The sequence below is a fragment of the Molossus molossus genome, unplaced genomic scaffold, assembly GCF_014108415.1.
Source record: "Molossus molossus isolate mMolMol1 unplaced genomic scaffold, mMolMol1.p scaffold_m16_p_12, whole genome shotgun sequence".
Classification (NCBI taxonomy): Eukaryota; Metazoa; Chordata; class Mammalia; order Chiroptera; family Molossidae; genus Molossus; species Molossus molossus.
Genome location: NW_023425347.1, coordinates 57,117,534 through 57,139,614, shown reverse-complemented (window position 1 = coordinate 57,139,614; position 22,081 = coordinate 57,117,534). Strand labels below are relative to the sequence as shown.

The following is a 22,081-nucleotide window of genomic DNA, read 5'->3' as shown; positions in this document are numbered from 1 at the left end:
ATTTGAGTTCTTTTCCCAAACATGGAAATATATGTGGAGTAAGGCTACAAAACATATTTTTGATCTGTAAGAAATTACTTAAAAAATTGCTTAAAAGTCGTCGGCCTGCGGTCTGGAGAGACCGGGTTCGGTTCCCGCTAAGGGCACGTACCTCGGTTGCAGTCTGTCCCCGGCCCTGGTTGGTCGTGCGGGTGGCAGCCACTCGATGTGTCCCTTCACGTCGATGTTTCTCTCTCTCTCTCCCTTCCTCTCTCTCCCTCCCACTCTATCTGTACAAAAAATGGAAAAATATCCTCGGGTGAGGATAAAAAAAAAAAAAAATTGCTTAAAAGTTATTTTTAAATGAGCAATACTTTAAGTTCATCAGAAGCTTCTGAAAATGTAAAATTTCTGTAACTATATGAATAGATATAAGTAGTTCTGATGTCTTTGAACAATGTTCAAGTATTTCACCTAACAAATAAAACCAGTCCTTAAAAAGTATTCTTTGTAGTTCAGGCTAAGTGTTAAACACAGATCCTAAAACATGTTTAGTAATTCTTCCTCATATCCTTATTACCAGACTAAAATGCCAAAGAAAAGTTGGCTATGATTCCATAAAACGATATCTTCCTATTTTTCAATAGCAAATGTATTTACATTTGACATGGTTTGGTCAAAACACAATGTGGTGTGATTTCTTGGCCTTAGTCTTACTATTCTTTTGTCCAGCTTGTTTAAACTCTGAGTTATTTTTGTACTTTACATATAGAAAGGGAATAACTTTTTGTTCCTTGAGTATATCTCTTTGAGTAATAAAGATTAATGCTTTAAGTAAAATATGGCTAGATCTTAGACTAGCTGACATCTTCCTTATTATCTGGGGTAATCATTAACCATCATTAAACAAATAATATTATTCTAATCCTGATGCATCTTACATAGAGTTTTCCATAAGAAATGTAGCTCAATTACCAATCAAGGCTAATCACTGTTCTAGATTTTTTTTTGGAGAAGAAGGACTTATATTTATATCACTGATGATATGTCCCTTCCATACAGCAGTCACATAGGTCTGTTTTAATTCTATACAAAATCATTTTTCATCTAATAAAGTATTAGACAGAAAAAAGTGAGTAATATGTGACTGGTCATCCTGGACAAATTTTAGAATTTGGCATATTTTTTTGAGCAGATGCACAAACCCGTTTGTAATAGCAAGCATATTTAATAGAAACATGAAACACTTAGTGTTTACTGATAGAACAGAAATATACAATTTGTTGCTTATAACTAACTCAAATACATTTGAAAGTTAAGAATAAGTTAAAACATTTGGACATTTCTCATTTGTTCATGAACTGAAAATCAAATTTATAGGCGCGTATCTTCAGTTTACCTTACTGCCGATGATTGACCGTACTTCGTCATCTGGTGACGTGGGAGTCCCAGATATATCTGGATTGCTATTACTAAGGCTTCGAGAACGATTTAAATTAAGGCTTGCAGGTCTCACAGCAGATCTAGCCATTGTGGCATAATGCACTGATCCTCCTAAACCCCCAGGACCTACAGTTGTATATAAAACAGCACATAATTAAACAAAGAAAATTAGTCAAGAAAGAACCTGAAAATAAGATCTGCCACTTTACAAAATTTCACCAAGACAATGAACAGCTTTATAATATTTCTAAATGAAAAATATTATAAATAAGAAAGAAAAACATTCAACACCTAATGATAGATACCCAAAGATATTCTATTTCACAGCAGTTAGCAAAACCATATGAATTATAAACATAATTCTCTTCAGTGTTTCTATGATTATAGATTACATGTATAATAAAAAACAAAAGTAATAGAAAATACTCACTAATTACCTTTACTTAGATATAGGTGTATCTACGACCTAAAATGCTTCAGCTTGTGTCTCTTCTTTTTTCCCTACCCCTCTTGCTTTGCCTCTGATACAGTCACTACAGAGACAGCCAATTTACTGTCAACAGCTCTTGAATAAATTTATGCTTAATTTCTCTATCTTCATCAGTGACTATCTAAATATAACTAAATGATATACATATAAAAAACTAAAGATAACTCTTCTAAGAGCCCACCTTATGTAAAAAAGCAAAATAACTGTTTTCATCTAATTATCAAGCCTGATACTATCATTCCACAATGTTCTAAAAACATTAAAATACCCAGAGATTGTATCCATAATTTATCTCCATTTTTCTTATTTAAAGAAATCTTTCTGAATGTCATATTTGCAAGTGACACATATGTGTCAACTAATTATAAGTCTTTCAGGTCAACATATAAAAAAGAGGTTTTACACAATCTGTTGTATTCTAACAGTGTACTGAATAAAAGAGTAAATGGAGGAGTATTATATATAGTTCACAATCACTTATACACTCAGAGCCTCTAATACTATAATTTTAAAAATCAAGATAGGAAATTATAAACCATAATATAAGTCAATTACTACTGTTTCTACAATTAAGAAAAACAATGAGCTAAAACTCAGAGTCAGATTACTGTTATGCTTAGTTTTCATAATGAATGTCATAATTAATATTAACCTTGCCAATTGCTGGAAAGGGTACATACCATTATTACTAGTGATGGATGATAATTCACACAGACAAATATGTGAGCAAGTTGAAAGGTATGCATAATATATTCATTAATAAACTAACTGAACAACTAAAGAGTTACAGTCGTCTCTCACCACTTTGTACTTCGACTTTCGTGGCTTCAAATTATTTGCAAAACCTCAATAGAGTGAAGCCGCAAAAGTTGAAGCACGAAGTGTCGAGGGATGACTGTATAAATAAAGAACCCTACTTCGCGGAAATTCGTTTATCGCGGTAGAGTCTGGAACTGAGTAACCGCGATAAACAAGGGCTGACTGTATTCAAACTAAGAAATCTACCACCTCCACTACCACCTTTAGGGCTCTAATATTTTGAAAGGCTATATTATTTTATCAACAATGGAGAAATCAGAACTTTTCTAGAGAATAATCTTTTATATTATTATAATAGGTTTCACAGGGTTATCAGGGAACTACTAAACCACCACATTTCTTCTTTAATGTCCAAAAGCACTCCAATGACAAATACGACATTCCCTTTATCTTAACAGGAAATGAGAAAAATGCTTCCAGAGACAAGAAGTTATTTTCAAGTTCATTTCAAAAAAATTAATTTAAGATTTAATTCAAATGAAAGGAAGCTGTGTAAATAATGATGCTTTAAAATGTAACTTATCTTCTTAGCTCCAACACCTAATATAGTCCATGGTACTTAGCAGGCATTCAATAAACATTTGCTGTTCATAGTAAAAAGAATAAAATACCTGGTGATGGTGAATTAGGATAGGTATTTGGTAAGCGAAAAACATAATAGATATATGATGCAAGAAGACTGTTCCTGCCATGCTGGTCATGATTTCCTTCCAGATTTTTGTGAAGCCGATTTATAATTGATGCCATCGCTTCGAAAGATGCTTGACCTAGATTAACTTTTAAGAAAGAAAATATTTTTGCATTAACTTTTTTAGACTATGAGTTCCAAAAAGATCAAGATTTTGTCATCTTTATATGCATCAAGTATTGTGATTATACACAGTAATTGCATTAAGATATTTGAGGTTGATTTTTTTATATTTATTTTTCAATTGCAGCTGACACACAATATTATATTAGTTTCAGGTGTACAACATAGTGATTAAATAATTTGATGTTGATGTTAATGATTGTCTTGTATTAGATTAATCAAAATTATTTTTCTAAACAAAATGAGAAAAAACTCATTTTACTAATATAACATTAAAATTGTATGGGTTTGTTTAGTCAAAAAGATAAAACATCACCCTGGCCAGTTATGCTCAGTGATTAGAGCATTGGCCCATAGACCAAAGGGTCATGGGAGCAATTCCCGGTCAAAGGCACGTATTGGGTTACAGGTTCAATCCCTGGTCCCAGTCAGGGTGCATGCAGGAGACAACCAACTGATGTGTCTCTCTCACATTGGTGTTTCTTCTCCTCCCCAACCCCCCCACTGCCTCGTCCACTCTCTAAAAATCAAAGGAAATAACATCCTTGGGGGAGGATTAAAAAAAATATGAAACAACAACAACAAAAATAATCCCACAGGTACCTATAATTTTGTAAAACAATACAAAGCACACAGAATATAAAGAACTCTATCTTGGATAACACCTGTGGGAAGTAAATTATCACTTTAAAAATGACCCTGAAAACCTACATAGCATACAATGAACACATGACTTTTGTTTTAAAAAAAATAAAAAATGTTAACAATAAAAGTAGATTATTAAAAATATCAATTTACGATAATAAGAGAATAGTGAATAAGCAACTTAACTGAAATGAGTGAATTTGTAAAAGGATTAGAAGGGAAGAAGACTAGAAAAACAGGTTGAGGTAAGACTGTACAGCATTTTAAATGTCAGGCCAGGCAATACCTACCCAGTCATTCAAGTCAGTATACAAAAAAATTTTTGCAAAAACTGGGAAGTCTGGTAACACACCGAATAAATGGGTAAACCAAACAGCCATTATGAGCAATGGAATTTCTGATTCTATGATTTATTTAATCAAGACAGGAAATTATGAACAGATAATGAGACCAATTAAGTTTCCTAAAAGTGGAATAATCAGACAAAGCGGCCATTTTAGGAAGATTTATCTACATACGCTGAACTAGAAGAGAATGAGACTTGAGACAGAGAAACCAAAGTGGGGGTTAATAATCCTACTTGTGTTCCTGGTTAATTACTTTCCCTCATAGTAGCTATTCCAAACCATCAGAATCTAACAAACCTCAGAGGGAAGGGGGTAGGAGGAGTGGGAAGAGATAAACCAAAGAACTCTTATGCATTTATGCACAACCAGTGGACATAGACATTAGGTTGGGGAAAGCAGCAGAGGGGTGGGAGCGGGAAGGAGGGGGCCAATGGAGAAAAGAGGGGGCATCTATAATACTTTCAACAATAAAAATATTTATATTAAATAAAATAATAAAAAGAAGCATGCCTTATTAAAATTCTAGAAATCCCAATTTTTGAATAAATATCATTAAACATGAAAAAGAAAAAAAGAATCCCCTTCAAAACTCAGGTCTACCTTACTCTCTTCTCAGCAATCTTGCTTTTTAGCTCTCAAGAAATGGATGAAAGACCACAAATTTTTCCTATAAATTTATAAGAATCAAAGCATTTTTACCGCTTTCTCAAGGAAAGCAGTGTTCCTCTCCTACATAAGAATGATCTATGCACCTTCACTATTGTCCTACAGGCTTGCTTCACCCTCTCGCACTCCTGTAAACTTAAAACACCCCCATTCCCACAACTATTGCTCAAAACATATAAATATGCTCAAATCTTTCCATTCTTATACCCTAATCAACCTTGCTTCCTCTTCTAACTAAATATCTTTAAAGATTAGTATATGCTTTTTGTATTCCTTTCATCATCTACTGTTTACTACTTCATTCTCTGTAACCTGGTTTCTACTTTCACTATTTGACTAAAACTATTCTTGGTAATTTCACCAGTGGACACTTCTTTTTTTTTTTAGTATAATGTTAGTTTTTTGTATTTACTTATTTATTTTTGTTACAGATGTTTCTTTTTTCCCCCACTGACACCCTCTCCCAATCCCCCACCCCCAGCATTACTGTCCACATCCTTGTTTACACATGCATGCATATAAGTTCTGTGGTTTATCTCTTCCCTCCCCCCACATCCACTTCTTATGTATAAGTACAGCGATTTTCAACTGGTGTGCTGAGGCCCACTGGCATGCCGCAAGAATTTTCAGAACATGCAATACCGGGCTACTTAGTCAGGGGCACTGATCTCTTTTCCCTTAGACTGTCAAATAAAAAAATGACAACAGCCAACACAACAATAGGGTCCTGTGTGAATGAATCAAAATTATACCTATATTTTTTGTCAGATTGGCTAAAATATATTTCTTGTTGTATCGCAGTTTAGTAATTAGTTTATGTGTGGCATGAAAAGAAAATGATGGAAAATTGCTAGTATAGTAGATAAGAGTGGGACTCTGGAGTCAGTTGCTTGGGTTTGAATCTTTGAGCAAATTGTTTAAGTATTTTGCTCATGACTTTACTCATTCATGAAATGGTGGCACTAATGCTACCTACACCGAGCTGTGAGGACTTCAGACATTACTATAAACAAAGCACACAGCCCTATTCCTGGTACATGGTAAATGCTATGCGAATGTTCGTTACTACCGTTATTCTTATTTTTCTTAGAGAGTCTACAACAATGTTAACACCTTTTCCTTAAAACCTTTTCCTATGACTTCTGTAATGGTACTTACTCCATGCTATCTCTCTTCTCCATCCTCCCATCACCTGTCTTTTATCAGGACCTCATAGGTTTTATATGAAATACTATAAGATTCCCAATTTGTCTCCCTGACTCCAGATTTTCCCACTTTTAGCCTGGCCAGTGTGGCTCAGTGGTTGAGCGAGGACCCCATGCACCAAGAGGTTGCTGGTTCGATTCCCGGTCAGGGTACATGCCCAGGTTGTGGGCCCAATTCCCAGTGGAGGCATGCAGGAGGTGGTCAATCGATGTTCTCTCTCCCTCAAAAATCAATAAAGAAAAAAAGAAGAAAAAAAAAGACCAGATCCTTCAAAGGCTATTGATTCCTTACAGCATCCTAGTCCGAATTCCCTGAAATGTCAGGGAAGACCCTACTTCAGCTCCCCTACCACCTATCATCTCTAATCACCAACCTTCCAATTTATCATTAATTACTCATAATTCCCCCAACATTTGCAGGTTCATCTGTGTACTATGCACATGCTGTTTCATCTCCCTGGACTAGTTATTTACCTGCCAGACTCCTACTCATCTTTAAATACTCAACTCAAGAATTACCTCTAAAAAAATTCCCAAGGCAATGAATACTCCTCTCGCACTTAGCACAAAATTTCTGTAACAGGTTAGCTAAAATTTTTAATAAGCTCCACAACTTTGCAGGATTTAGGTGGAAGATGTTAGCAAAAGTAAAGAAATAAATCTTGGGAAAGGGGTGAAAAACAAAAATACCTCTCCTTCTAGAACACAGAAGGAAAAAAATAGAGATTTTGAGTTAATAAAGGGAAGAACAGCTGTATTAAATAGAGGTGAGCATGTGAGGGAAAATGTAGATTAGGTATACCATATGTCATATAAATGCAACATAATTTATGTTTGCCTGTTTCCCAACTAGTCTGTGAGATCCTTAAAATCAGAAACCATGGCCCTGGCCAGTATTGCTCAGTGGTTAGAACGTCAGCCCGTGGACCAGAAAGTCTTGGGTTTGGTTCCCACTAAGGGCACATACCCTGGTTGCAGTTTGTCCCCAGCCCCGGTTGGGGTCATGTGGATGGCAACCAGTCGATGTGTCTCTCTCACATTGATGTTTCTCTCTCTCTCTTCCTCTCTCCCTCCTGCTTGGTGTGAAGATAAATGGAAACATGTCAAGTGAGGATTGAAAAAAAAATCAGAAACCATGCCTTGGACAGTGTCTATCAGTGTCTGGGTACATAGAAAGGGCTTAAAAAATACTTGGTGAGCCCTGACCGATGTGGCTCAGTTCAGTTGGTTGGAGCATCACCCTATACACTGAAGGTAGAGTGTTCGATTCCCAGTCAGGGCACATACCCAGGTTGTGGGTTTGATCCTGGTCGGGGCATGTATGGGAAGCAACTGGTCGATGTTCCTCTCTCTTCCTCCTTCCCTTCTTCTCAAATCAATAAAAAACATGTCCTTGGGTGAGACTTAAAAATAAATAAAATACTTGGTGCTTAATTAAATTAAATTGTTTCCACAATTGAGTAAAAGGCTATAGGGCACATTTTATTAAAAAAAAATAAGTTATCATTTTTTGGCATTAGAAACAAATAAATAACAATCTCCTCACCCCCACCCCCAATCAAATGCAGTCCTTATAGATAGCAAACAGGAATCATGGTTCTATTTTAGAAAAGCTACGAATACCAAATTATAAATTTTATGATTCCCCCGATATAAGTATATTACCTATTTGGCCAGCAATGACTGGAGGTCTAACAACTAAAAGTATCAGTTTATCAAGCAGAAGATGAAGAAATCGGACCACTGGTTCCAACTGAGATGAATTTAATGCTGAAATACTGCTCTTCAATTCATTTTCTAAGTTATTTTCCATGATTCGCATGTCTCCAATTCGGACTGGGAACATGTGTTCATCCAAAGCATTGACCAGAGCAAAAAACTTGTCAAGATAAGGATCCTAAAACAAAGAATGAACAAAAGCACTAAACAAGTATAGCTTTGTAAATTCCTCAAACACTGAACCACAAATAAAACATCATATTAACTGATAATACAAAAATGTACATATCAGTATATACAAACATTGTTTCCAATCAAACACTGCATCTACAGAGTGGGGCAAAAGTAGGTTTACAGTTGTTTCTATAAAAAAAATAATACATTAATAAATAATAATACAAGAACTATTTATTTTGCATACTCTTAACTGCTTTCTTGTCATTTTCTGCAATTGCTAGGTCAGTTACAATCACAGTATTTTCTTTGACCCCATTTAGTAGTAAATCACCTTTAACCTAGTTAACAATTATTTATATATAAATTTTCTCCATTCAAATGACTGGCTGTTTCCACCTCCTGATTAAATTCCGACTATTATTTAACCTCCTGTACACTAGCAGAACCAGTCTAATTAAAAGTAGTAAGTGCCCAGTCCCAGGATATATGCTTGCTCTCCCAGACTTCATTATACCTAGAGATGACCATGTGCTACAATTTTGACCAATGAGGTGTGAGAAAAGTCTATTGAAACCCTGGAAAGGCTTTTACTTAGTTAACAATGAAAATACACTTTAAGAAAAGGTAATAATGCTGAACAGCTTCACATTTATAATTCTAATATTGTTCTAATTTGTTATGTATGTTTTAAATGAGTAAAAATTAATTCTATGGAGTTCTAACAACACATCCAGTAAATTTCAAAGATCTATAAGCAAAGTATAAAACATCATAAGAAATTATTTATTGCCTGCAACTGATCCTTTAAAAGAGATCATGAGCCCAGCTGGTGTGGCTCAGTGAATTAAGCATCATCCCATGGACTGAGAGGTTCCAGTTCGATTCCCGGTCAGGGCACATGCCTGGGTTGCAGGCTCAACCACCAGTGGGGTTGTGCAGGAGGCAGCCGATCAATGTTTCTCTCTCACACTGATGTTTCTATCTCTCTGCCTCTCTCTCTAAAAAAATCAATAGAAACATATTTTAAGTTCTGGCCGGTTTGGCTCAGCATCAGCCAGCGGACCAAAGAGTCACGGGTTTGATTCTGGTCAAGGGCACATGCCTTGGTTGTGGTTCAGTCTCTGGCCCTGGGGTCAGGGTTGTGCGGGAAGCAACCAATTAATGTGTTTCTCTCACGTCAATGTTTCTCTCTCTCTCACTCACACCCTATTTGAAGATAAACAGAAAAATATTAGTCAACAGGACTATGAAGGCTAGGGTCCTACACAGTAGACTTCTACTTTATTCTTTCCCTACATTCTATAGCTTCTGAATCATCTATATAACACATTTTGCCTCAAATCTGTCTTTGTCACATAAAAACAACACATGTATCTATCTCCATAAAAACAAAGTTAGGAGTAAAGCATAAATATACTACCAACTCCAAAAACTAACAATGATTACAGGAATAAAATAAAGCATGACTCTAAACTCTAAAGCATTCGAATTCCTTCATAATCTGTTACCAGCCTGGTCTTCCACCCTAATCCATCACAACTTCCCATGCACTTTAATTGCAATCACACCAGATCACTTGCCTGTTCTTAGATAGATTACTGTTTCTTTGCACTTGCGTTTATCTTCTAAGCTGTGCACCTTCTCTCCCTGTATGGTAAATGCCTACTTATCAGTGCAATACCTCAGTTCCCAGCAAAACAGACAACTCTCTCTTGATTTAGCAGTTGATTTAGTTCATTTGTCTAATATAGTACTAATTCTATTGTATTGTAATTATTTTTACATGTCCCCCTATTGTAAAGTCCTTGAAGGGAAGTCTCTTTCCTGGACAGGTAATGACATCATCCCTGACATCATGAAGCTTACAGTCTAATGAGAGAACCAATAAACAAATGCATATTATGTATGTATATGCACACACACACACACACACACAGAAAGAAGTGCGAGAGTGCACGAGAGCAGAGGCAGTAATAAGTGTGGGGTAAGACAATACAAGTAATGGGGCTGCTGTATTTAAAAGAGTCACCAGAGAAGGCCTCTCAGGTAAGAAGAAGATGAAGAGAGGTCAAATGAATGTCATGAGGGAAGGCATTACAGCTAGAGAAAGAGTAAATGTAAAGGCTTTAAGGAGAGCTTGGCATATTCGAGAAATTCAGTGAAGAATATGGAGTAAATGATCCCTAAGAACTCTTTCCATTTGAAATACATGAACCCTAAGAACTCTTTCCATTTGAAATACCTGAGTCTACAAGAAATAAAATATGTTGGATGATGCATTTTGAACTCTACAGTACTGTTATGTACCAGAAACTTAGGGACAAAATTACTTAATTGTTCAACATGAAGTTAATAACATTTTGAAAAGTAAAATATTTGCTTTTATTGACATTAAGTAACATTTTGTTGATAAAAAGTAATTTCTAAATCTATAAATTTTTAACTGACTTTTATACTCCCGAGTCTTAACAGCAGGCAACAAAACTGATCTAAGAACTAAACAGTATGTTCCATATTCAAGTAAACTTTGATCATAAAAATTACTAACACTCACTTACTTGTGTATGGATAGATGAAACAGCAACAACTTCAACATTGAAAACACCTTTGTGATTATCTACCCATTTCATACCAGGTAGGGGAACCTATAAAATATAAAATTCAATGATAACAGATACTTAAGTTGATTATGAACTCTGAAAACAAATTTTAAAATTACAATGTCTCAATGAGAAAAAATACCATGAAATAATATTTTTATGCATTGTAAATAAATGTAAAACTTATGTTTTATTCTTATTACAAAATCAATGTTTTTTACAAAAGAATTAAAAGGCTCAAAGAGCAAAAAGCAGAAAATATACACTCAAAATTCTATCTTCCCAAAGATATACCCCTTTATATAATTCTAAATCGTCCTCTATGCAAATACAGTTTTATACACATCCTTACATAGGTGATATCTAAGAGATTATTTTGCAACCTGTTTTTCACGTATTACATCGTGAATCTCTTTTCACGTCCACAATGTCATTTTAATGGTTTTATTTTAAACCAGCAATTCTCAACCTGTGGGTTGCGACCCCTTTGAGGGTCGAACGACCCTTTCACAGGGATTGCCTAAGACATAGCAGTAGCAAAATTACAGTTATAAAGTAGCAACGAAAATAATTTTATGGTTGGGGGTCACCATAACATGAGGAACTGTATTAAAGGGTCGTGGCATGAGGAAGGTTGAGAACCACTGTAAAACACTCCTATTACATTTTAAGTGGGCTTTAAAATATTTACAAGTTAAGGAAGTCTGTTTTAAAGATGAGAAAACATTTTTGGAGGGCTAGGAATTAATTACAATTATATAATAAAATCTTATTTTTAGAAGAGAGTGTATCAGTTTTCTCTAATATCCCTGCTAATTACTGCTAAAAAAAATCTTGAACATGATACACAAAATAAACATAAAGACTAAAAGGTGGACAGAAGAATGAAGACAGGCTAGGACCCTCAGCATGGGAGGAACTATAAGGCAGTATTTCCTGGGTTTTGTTTTTGCCTCATATGTCCTGGACTAGGTGCTAGAGAAGCTGATGAGCCAGAAATGCCAAAAGGAACAGACAAAAACAGCTCCAAAAAAACCTGCTCTCTTTAGTCAAAGCCAATACTTGACCAACTCTGTCAAAAACAAATTGCAATCTATCCCACCTCCGTAGGCTGAGTGGGGAGCCTGGGTCTCCGCCCTCCGCTGACTGTAATGAGATGTATGATCCCCACCCCTCCCACACACATTGGGTGATATCAGAGAAGACAGAGGTGAGGGAGCTGATCCCAGCCCAGTGGTACCACCACCAACTGTGGTGTCAGCAGACAAGAGGAAAGCAGTAACAAGGTTCCCCTTCCCCCTCACAGCCAGAGAGGTGTCAGCATAGCCTAGTGAGAAGCGTGACATCCAAGTCTCAGCCCAACACATTGCAGAGTGAGGAATGTGGACCTTTACTTTCCCCTACCCCCACTGCTAAAACACAAGACATAAATAAGATCTAGAGTCATAATATCTAAAATGTTCATAATATAATAAAAAATCATGAATAATACCAAGAACCAGGAAAATCTCTTTAAATTAAAGAAAGACAATAGACACCAATACTAAGATGACACAGATGTTGGACAGGTTTAACATTATTTCAAAACATCCATCATTTACAAAAGAACTACATCAAGCAATTATGAATATCCGTGAAACAAATGACAAAAATACAAAGTCTCAGCAAAAAAAATTAAAAGTAAAAAAATTAAAAAGGGGGATTTCTTTTCCATGGTTTCATATTTTTATGTGTAGTGAAGAAAATCAAATAAAGCCAGTTTCCTGTTAAATAATTCTATATAAATAGGTTGAAAATGTAATGCCTCTCCTGAGGCAAATAATATAGGTTTGGAAACATTTTTTGAAAAAAAAAAAGTTGGTGAAATGAAACAGTACTAGTTCTTTCAACCCAAAATACTGTTTCAGTTCAAAAAAAAAGTCGGATGCACAAATAAAATGTGAATACATACTACTTTAAAAATAGTAGTTCTCAAAGTCTGAACTAAAGATCAGCAACACAAACATTATCTGGGTAAATAATTAACCCCCAACCCAGAACTACTGCATCTGAAACTGCGGGGTTGAGGGGGAATTCAAAACTGGTGTTACAACAAACTCTCCAGGTGATTTTGATGCTTGCTAAAAGTAAGAACTACTGTCTTAAAAAATTCTAAACAAGCAGTGTGGTAAAAGGAAAGGCATAATGGTAGCAAATACTACTCTAATACTTTTTATGTGCTTGGCACCAGTCTAAATGCTCTGCATACCATTAAATCATTCAATCATCAACATAGCCTTTATTATAAGCATTTATTATTCTCTTCAATTTACAGATGAAGAAATTCAGACACAGAGAATGTCTTAGCTCCTCCGGCTGCTATTATAAAATACCATATGCTGGGTGGCTTAAAAAACAGAGATTTATTTTCTCACAGTCTGGAGACCAGAAGTCTAAGATTAAGGTACCAACATGGTTAGTATCTGGTGAGAACCTCCTTCTAGCTTGCAGATGCCCACTTTCTCACTGTGTCCTCACAAGAGAGAAAGGAAATTCTTTGGTGTTTCTTCTTATAACTAATTCTATCATGAGGCCCCACCCTCGTGACTTTATCGAAACTTAATTCCTTCTCAAAAGCCAAACCTCCAAATTTTATCACACATGGGGGTTAGTACTTCAACATACAAGGAGATGTGGGGGAAGGGGGGGGGGCAAAATTCAGTCCATAACAGAGAGATTAAGAAACTTACCTAAGATCAAACAACTGAAGGGGTGGAGTCAAGAGTAAAGCCCTGGAAATTTCACCACACCATCTTTCAAAGTATATGAGATTTAAAACAACAAAAATTTTCACATCTCATATCCCTTCAAGAACTAACTTTGTTAAATTTGATGTGTATTTGCCAAACTATTTCCTATACAATTACGGATTACACCTACATAACATACTAAGTTTGGTTGTCACTCTATTGTTTGTTTTTATGTTTTATTATAAATATCCTATTGGGATCTTTAAATCTACATCATTCCTCTTACTACTGTACCACTTGTTGTATGGCTATACAAAAAATTTTTTTTTACTTTTTATTTTTTAATTCTCACCTGAGGATATTTTTACATTTATCTTCAAACAGAGTGGGAGGGAGAGAAAGAGAGAGAGACACATCGATGTGAGAGAGACACATAGATAGGTTGCCTCCTGCATGGGGCCGGGGACGAACCGCAACCGAGGTACGTGCCCTTGGCCGGAATCAAACTCAGGACTCTTTGGTCTGCAGGCCAATGCTCTAATCACTGAGCCAAACCGGCCAGGGCTGGATGTACAAAAAATTAATTAAACATTAAACTTGCGATCTATATAGAGACATAGAAAAGAGTACAGTTCAGACTGACAAACCTCAGAGGAGGGGAGTGGGGGAGAGGGAAGAGATAAACCAAAGAACTTATATGCATGTATGCATAACCAATGGACATGGACAACAATGTTGGGGGCTGGGGGTGGATCAGGAGGAGGGTGTCTAGTGGGGGGAAAAGGACAAACATCTGTAACAAAAATAAATTAATAAAAATTGCAACACAAAAATAAATAAATAAAAAACAAGATGCAAAAAGAAAAACAAAAAAACCTTTTGGTCTATATCCAAGTAATTTCCATATTTTATTTTTTGCTAATACCAATAATTTCTATTTCACTCATACAATAAATATTTACTAAAGTCTCTATCTAGTTTTCTAAATTCTGGGGTTTCATGGTAAACATAAGGTCTGTTCTGAGTCAACTAACCAACCATCTAGCAGAAATAGAGAAAAACAAGTAAATAAATAATTTCAGACAGTAATAAGTATTAAGTAAATACCACTGGATTAAAATAATAGAGTACATCATCAGGGTGAAAGTTCATGAAGTGAGGAGAGACTTTTCTGAGGAGGTGTTATTTTATATACAGTTCAGGTAATGAGAAGAATCCAGAAGAACAGGATAAGAAACGAGATAATTCAAAGGCCTGTAGGCAAAAAAAGTTGGGGGAGAAACTCTAAGTACAGAGATAAGGCTGCAGCTGTGGTAAAAGATGATGTTGGAGAGGTGGACAAGTCCTCAGATCATTCAGAGATTTGTAGGTCATGGGCAAAAAAATATGGATTATATTTTAAATACAATGAAAGGCCAGAGGAATATCTTATTTTGATCACAAAGAAAAACTAAATCTTGGTAATATAATGCTGAATGGACAAAGCAAGTCTTAGAAGATTATATACATAATAATAACTTTTTATTAAATTCATAAAATAAGCAAAGTAAAATTGTATTCTTTAGTCATAAACATACCTTATTTAAAAAGTTATTTTATAAGGCTAGTTTTCAAAACAATGTGAATATACTTAATGCCACAGAACTGTATGCTTTAAAATGGTAAATTTTATGTTAGGTATATTTACCACAAATTTTTAAAAAAAGAAAGCTAGTTTTTTTATAGTTAGGGGGAAAAGAATATGGGATGGGGAGGAACAAATAAATGATGTAAGTTATTGTCACTGTTATAGCTCTTGGAGTACATGGTAGATGCATGAGTGTTTATTGTAGTATTAAATAAAATAATAATACATTGAAAATGTAATTGTCTATATATAGATTTAACCACTGTTAAATATAAAAATATGGTATATGCTGATCTTTGCACAGCTATGCAAATATATCTGTAGGATAAATACTTAGAAGTATAATTCACGAGAAAAAGGGTATGTATATTTTTCATTGTGACATACACCAGGCAAAAACAATCAAACAAAACTATTTTAAGGTCCAAGCGACTATGATGAGTGCTGACTACAATAATCCTACAGAGAAAAAATCTGGTGACAGACTGCCATGCTGGTCTATACATCAATCTTCCATGAGTTTTCAAAGCATGAATCTGCTTCCTAGAGTCCAATAAACATTGATCCTAAAAAGCTGATGACACTGAACTTAGGTAAATTCATCAAAATACCATAATTCTGTTGAAGTACATTGGTGGCCATGCTTTTTCTCTCACCATAAGTTTCCAAAAGTTATTTAACAAGAGTGAATCTAACTTTGGACATTTTATGCTTAAGGTGTCTGTGGAAGATCCTGGTAAAGACATCACTAGGCATTTTATCAGACAAATAACTGGCAAAAACTGGATGATGAGCAGAGAAGTAAATTTAGGAATCATCAAATAACAGTAGGGGTCATGAACAACTTGATTTTTGTGCAAGTTATACACTTTGGGAGTACTGTTCACGTGAACTGAAGCCAGCCGTCCTGCCTAAGAAGAGTGCTTACAGGTTCAGAGTGAAAGGATCATGAAAACTTATGAAGGAAACAGTTAACCACCAAGAAGATGAGGCAAAACAAAGCCACACAAAGGTTTACCTTCCTTTTTTACCCAGTTTTAATAATAAAATGATCCACTGATCACTGGAAATGGTCATTGAGTCAAATATCATAAAACAATAGCTCACTGGTTATAGAAATTATTTTATCAGTATCTAAGCATGCTTATATAGCAAGTTTCAGATTCTAAGGCCCAAAGAACTACTGAACTCAGCACATGTCAGAAGGTCTCTGACCTTCTGAATCAAACAAAGCTCAACCTCAGCCAGGGAAGTAAATACAAAACTGTATTAAGCAATGACCTATAAAAGTTGAATGTTTAAATACTTAACTCTCACATATTTTAAATTAAGCACTAAAACTCATAATATTTAATATTCTTTAAAGATAATAATAAAGCTAAAAATATATACTGTTCTTTTAATATAGTAACTAAAATATGCAAAAGTTGAAGTACTTTTAATCAGGTGGTTTATCTCACATATCAATCAGCCATACTTATGTCTATAGTCAAATCCAAATCATCGCCATATTCTTTATATATATAAGCATACACAACACAGCTAGAAAGAAACCACCACCCTCCCTTTAGAAAGCTGACAGCATTTGCAAGTCAAGGAAAAAACAAATACATAACTTCCATAAAATCATATTTTCTTTTAAAATACTTCTTTTTGAAATACAATGTTACTCCTGGCAGAAGCCTAACTTATTTACTGAAAAAAAAAATGTGTCCCTGGAAAACTAAATGACAGATTTGGGAAGGAGGGGGAGAGTCATATTCTTAATTCCTACTATCTTTATTCATTCATTTAATAAATATTTATTGACTGCCTACTATGAGCCAAGCAGTATTCTAAGTACGTACTTGCAGATACAGCAATGCACAAGCAACACAAAGTTTATATTCTAGAAACAATAAATAGATCAACAAAGATACATCATCTATAAAGTCAGTGATAAGTGAAGATAAAGCAAAGTAACGGGATAAAAAGTGGTGGAAGCTGCTACTTATAACAGTTATCAGAGACAACCTCTTTGAAGAGGTGGCATTTAGTGGCTATCTGCATGAAATGACTTAGCAGGCCTTGTGAAAAGCATTGCCAGCACAGGGAAGTGCAAAGGGGCTGAGATGGAATGCTCTTTTCATGTTTGAGGAATAGCAAAGGTGTTGTGCTATGTGGCTAGAGCAGAGTGAGACAATGAGGAGAAATGAAGTCAAAGCAGTAGCACTATATTGCTTCTTCTTTTAAAAAAAATAAAAACAAAACTAATATATTTTTTAATACTTTCCGAGTTCTATTATGAAAATAAATGCCACCAGGACAACATTCACAATATATATTTCAGATTAACGTTTATATTTATGGTCAAAGTATTAAATGACATTGATAATCATCATGTAATAGTTCTCTCAAAGGGCACTTTGGTTTTTTAACAATGGCTACTGATTCTTGAGCAAAATTTTTCCAATGTTTTTTGTTTCTTTCAAGTCACATATAATCATTAAAGCTGCTAATGTCTCTTAAAATAAAAGTAGCAAAGTAGCATGTGCCCAGCTGGTGTGGCTCAGTGGTTGAACATCGACCCATGCACCAAGAGGTCACTGGTTCGATTCCCAGTCAGGGCACATGCCCACGTTGTTGGCCCAATTCCCAGTGGGGGGCATGCAGGAGGCAGCCAATTGATGTTCTCTCTCATCGATGTTTCCATCCCTCTCCGTCTCCCTTCCGCTCTCTCTAAAATCAATAAAGAAAAAAAGTTTAAAATAAATAAATAAAGCAGCATGTTTATAGCTACTTTATTTTCACATATATGATCAATTACAAAAAGATTCTAAAAAATTAATTTAAATCTATTCTCCTCCCTCCAGCCTTTTAGTTAATTATCTATTAAAAGAAATTTATTTATTTCAAGCTTCTTGTATTACAATATAAAAATTTTCCAAATTTATCTTTCCTTTGAGTTTATATTACATGTCTTATTTTTCTTTTAAAATGAATATTCTTATATTTTTAAAAAAGTATGAAAGTTTCTAAGTATTCTATAATTTTAAGAGAAAATAATATTATTACTTCATTATCAACATACTAACAGAATCTCAAGGTCTTGTTTGAGAAAAACACTTTGTAAAGAATAACCCATTTCATTCAGTCTGGAGAATTTTAACGTGAGAGATACTGACCTCAGGCGACAACACAGAATAAGCCTGCGGTGGTTTTTCCAGTGAGACGGGAAGGCAAAACTGCCCAGTCTTTAACCGTCCATTCTGAAGCATTGGTATCCACTTTTAAATAAAAAGAAAACAATATTCATTTAAATATGTTTGTTACAAAAGTAATAACTTGGAAAATCTATTTTAAGAACTTGATATGAGCCACATTTGTCTCACATCCCCAAACACCAAAGTGATTTAATTACATAATTATGAGTCTTCATAATTTCCCTGACAATATTTTATTAAGGATACTCTAAGATATTACGAGTACTAACTAACTATACAATTTTTAAATCTATAGAAGGTCCTTATTAGCCAAGGGAAAGTTGGTAGCAGAAAAAGGCCACAAAGTGTATCAATTTTAAACTGGGGTAATAGTGTCAATGTAAGTAAGAATTATTTGATTAGATATGAATGCATTCTAACCAATGTGGGGAATCAGATAAGAAATATACTAACTATATCTTATATTTACTGTACCTATTTTTAAGACCAAAGAGCTAAGTATTTAATAAAAATATACTTACTGTATATCCAACAGGAGTTTCAAGAGGAGTATTTTGTTTTTGTTGACAACTAACATGATAAAAAGTAAAAAGCAAGTGATGATGGTCAGTTAAAGTAGCAGGGAGTTTAACTTTGATTTCTTCATGAAAATCAGGAGACCTTCATACATAAAAAAACAAAAACAAAAAAACAACAAAAAAACCCAGATCAATAGTCAGTAATTTATTCAAAATAAATAATTATTGCATTTGTACACTTGAATAATTTTAAAATTAACTTTTCTTCTAGTCCAAATATTTTTCTTTATTCACAAATAAGTAACTAACTCCTATTTACATATGAGGGAACTGTCACTGTTTCTAAAATTTCTCCTCCCATTTTTATTAATGGGCTGAATATTCCTACTATTTGAAAATTCATTAATAATTACCACCTTGATGCTGAGATCTTCATTAGATTGGAAACTATAAAAGAGGAGACTGGGGCAAAGCTTTCTATACCAATTCCATGCACATCACACACAACATAATATAAATTTTTATAAGTGTATATTTTAAAACCATACCATAGAAAAACATTTTTCTGTTACAGAAGTATAGCTTGAAATTAAGATTAATTGGTATTATCCTTTTGTAAAAAAGAAAATAAGTATCTTTAGACAACTTAGTATCAAGTGGGGCTCTCTATGAAATGTCTTATCAATTATACCATTGCTAAAGAAATAAATAAGGTTATCAAAACATGGACTAGTGTATCAACTAACAGCTCAAAGAAAAAATATCATGGAATACCCACAAATTACATTTGTCCCACATTTTAGAAGTGTTTCTAGCCACTATAAGAATACAGCAAATATCATATTTGATGAAACCAATGGAATTTTCATCTCAATATTCAGAGAATTTTTATAGGAAAGCATGCTGCTATTTATGATATAGACTTAAAAGGGATAGAACCTGAGCATCCCAATCTTCCATGTTGAGTTAGTACCTCTTAGAGCTCTCTTTAATGAAAATGCATCCAAACCATGTAACTCCAACTATCTTTAAAGTGAAGGTTGTCCCACCAAAAACCAATTAGGGTATTTTTCTCTGATGCTAATAGGTCAAATACCTTCTCAAATAAGCCTCAAAAATGCTAACGGGTGTAGATTTGATCGCAGAAATAGTAAGTGGAATGAGGCTTTTAATACCCCCATGAAAGATAGCTAATGCTAACCATCTGAGAATCTGATGACTTTGGTGAGTAAAAGATGCTATACATCTTATTACCGATCTCACTAGTCACCACTGAATTATGAGAAAGTTGAGTTTACTAGCAATGTTAGGCGATACTGTCATTTTAATTCTACTAATACTAACAGCAACAAAAATAAAGACAGCCACAAACTGAGATACTTTTAGAAATTACTACTTTCTTTATCAGTATCTTTCCTTGTATTGAGTGTTTCAGTTCATGTCTTTCCTCAAATTACATTATGTGAAGACTATGATGGAAAAGTAAACATCTACCAGTTATTCATCAGCAAGTAAAGTGCCCGCCTTTAGGTTAGGCATTGTATTACTTTTGTGGTAGCTTTAAAGATTAATCCCTGGATTGCTCAGTGGTTGGAGCATCGGACTGAAAGGCCGAAGGGTTTGATTCTCCATCAAGGACATGTACCTGAGTTGCAGGTTTGATCCCCGGCCCCTGTCAGGGTCGTGTGGGAGGCAACCAATCAATATGTCTTTCTCACATGGATGTTTCTCTCTCTCTCTCCCCATCCCTCCTTTCCACTCTGTCTGAAAAAAAAAAAATCAGTGGAAAAGTATCCTCGGGTGAGGATAAACAACAACAACAACAATAATAAAAGATGACGATTAAAAAAATTATTATCCTCAAAAATATATAATTTAGTCGAAATATAAATAAAACAGGGGATGGCAAACTACGGCCCACAGGCCAAATCCAGTCAACTGCCTGATTTTGTATAAACTGCAAGCTAAGAATGGTTTTTATATTTTTAAATGGTTGAAAAAAAATCAAAAGAATAATATTTCACTTTAAATATTTTATGAAATTCAAATTTCAGTGTCCATAAATAAAATTTCACTGGAAGACAGCCATGTCCATTCATTTGCAACTTTACTTACTGGCTATGGCTGCTTTTGTACTGTAACAGCAGGGCTGAGTAATTGCAACAGAGACCACATGGCCCACAGGGCCTAAATATATACTATTTGGCCCTTCGTGGAAAAAGTTTGCCAACCCCTAGTATAGAGCATATAAGGTTAAATGCTTCAAGAACAGTTCAACAGAGTCCTTAAAGTTTTAGGTCAGGGAATTGTATTTAGGAAGAGATATATAATATGGGCCTTAAAGAATGAGTAAACGTTCAATAAGTAGAGGGAATCAGTATAACAGAAAGGCCCAGAAACAGGACAGCACATATTATGTTTGGTGATGAGGCAGAAAGAAAATGATCAAGATGTAAAATATGACTGAATATTAGAGAAAAGAAGAAGGAAGGTAAGAATGTCTTAAAGTTTGAGTCAGAGTAACTGGAAAATTGGTGGCACTATCAATAAAAATAAACAGAGGGTCTGGATGAGAGCCAGGAAAAAATACACAGAAATTGAGAAGGCAGCAGGAACCCAAATGAATATTACCAACAGGCCATTGAAAATACATGTCTGTACCTCAGAAAGAAGGTTATGACTAAAAATGAAAGTTGTGAACGGTCCACATAAAGATAAAAGTAGTAGCATTTCATTGACTGTTAACTCTGAGAAATACATATAAAATTACTTAGGGAGAGAATATTATAGAAAAAGAGGGTTAAGGACAAAATCTTAGTGTTTTGTATGGAATGTCTAAACTTAAAAGAAAAGGAAAAATTAGAATAATTACTACAGAAGAAAAAAGTATTCAAAGAGATAGATGGAAACTGAGAGAGAACCATAAATAAAGGTGAGAAAGAAGAAAGTTTTAAGGAGGGCAAGGAAAAACCATGCTACACAACAGCACTAGAGAGAGACTTGTTTTGTTTTTTAAGAATAAGAAACGTAAGCTTCTTTTTGACAATAAGAGATGGAGTTAATAATACAGGAGACTGCTAATCCAAGAGAAGGATAAGTGATG

General features: G+C 34.6%; 1 protein-coding gene across 8 annotated transcripts in view; it reads right to left on the bottom strand.

The window, feature by feature from the left end:
• DOCK7 (dedicator of cytokinesis 7) overlaps positions 1–22,081 on the bottom strand; it is a 196,961-nt gene that overhangs the window by 77,915 nt on the left and 96,965 nt on the right. For all 8 annotated transcript variants that reach the window (XM_036255522.1, XM_036255524.1, XM_036255526.1 and 5 more), the window contains exons 17-22: positions 18,982–19,120; positions 18,422–18,523; positions 10,860–10,946; positions 8,071–8,302; positions 3,343–3,507; positions 1,379–1,548 (exon numbers count right to left, since the gene is read on the bottom strand). In XM_036255522.1, the coding sequence (XP_036111415.1) occupies positions 1,379–1,548; positions 3,343–3,507; positions 8,071–8,302; positions 10,860–10,946; positions 18,422–18,523; positions 18,982–19,120 (895 nt within the window). The remainder of the gene's footprint in view (positions 1–1,378; positions 1,549–3,342; positions 3,508–8,070; positions 8,303–10,859; positions 10,947–18,421; positions 18,524–18,981; positions 19,121–22,081) is intronic.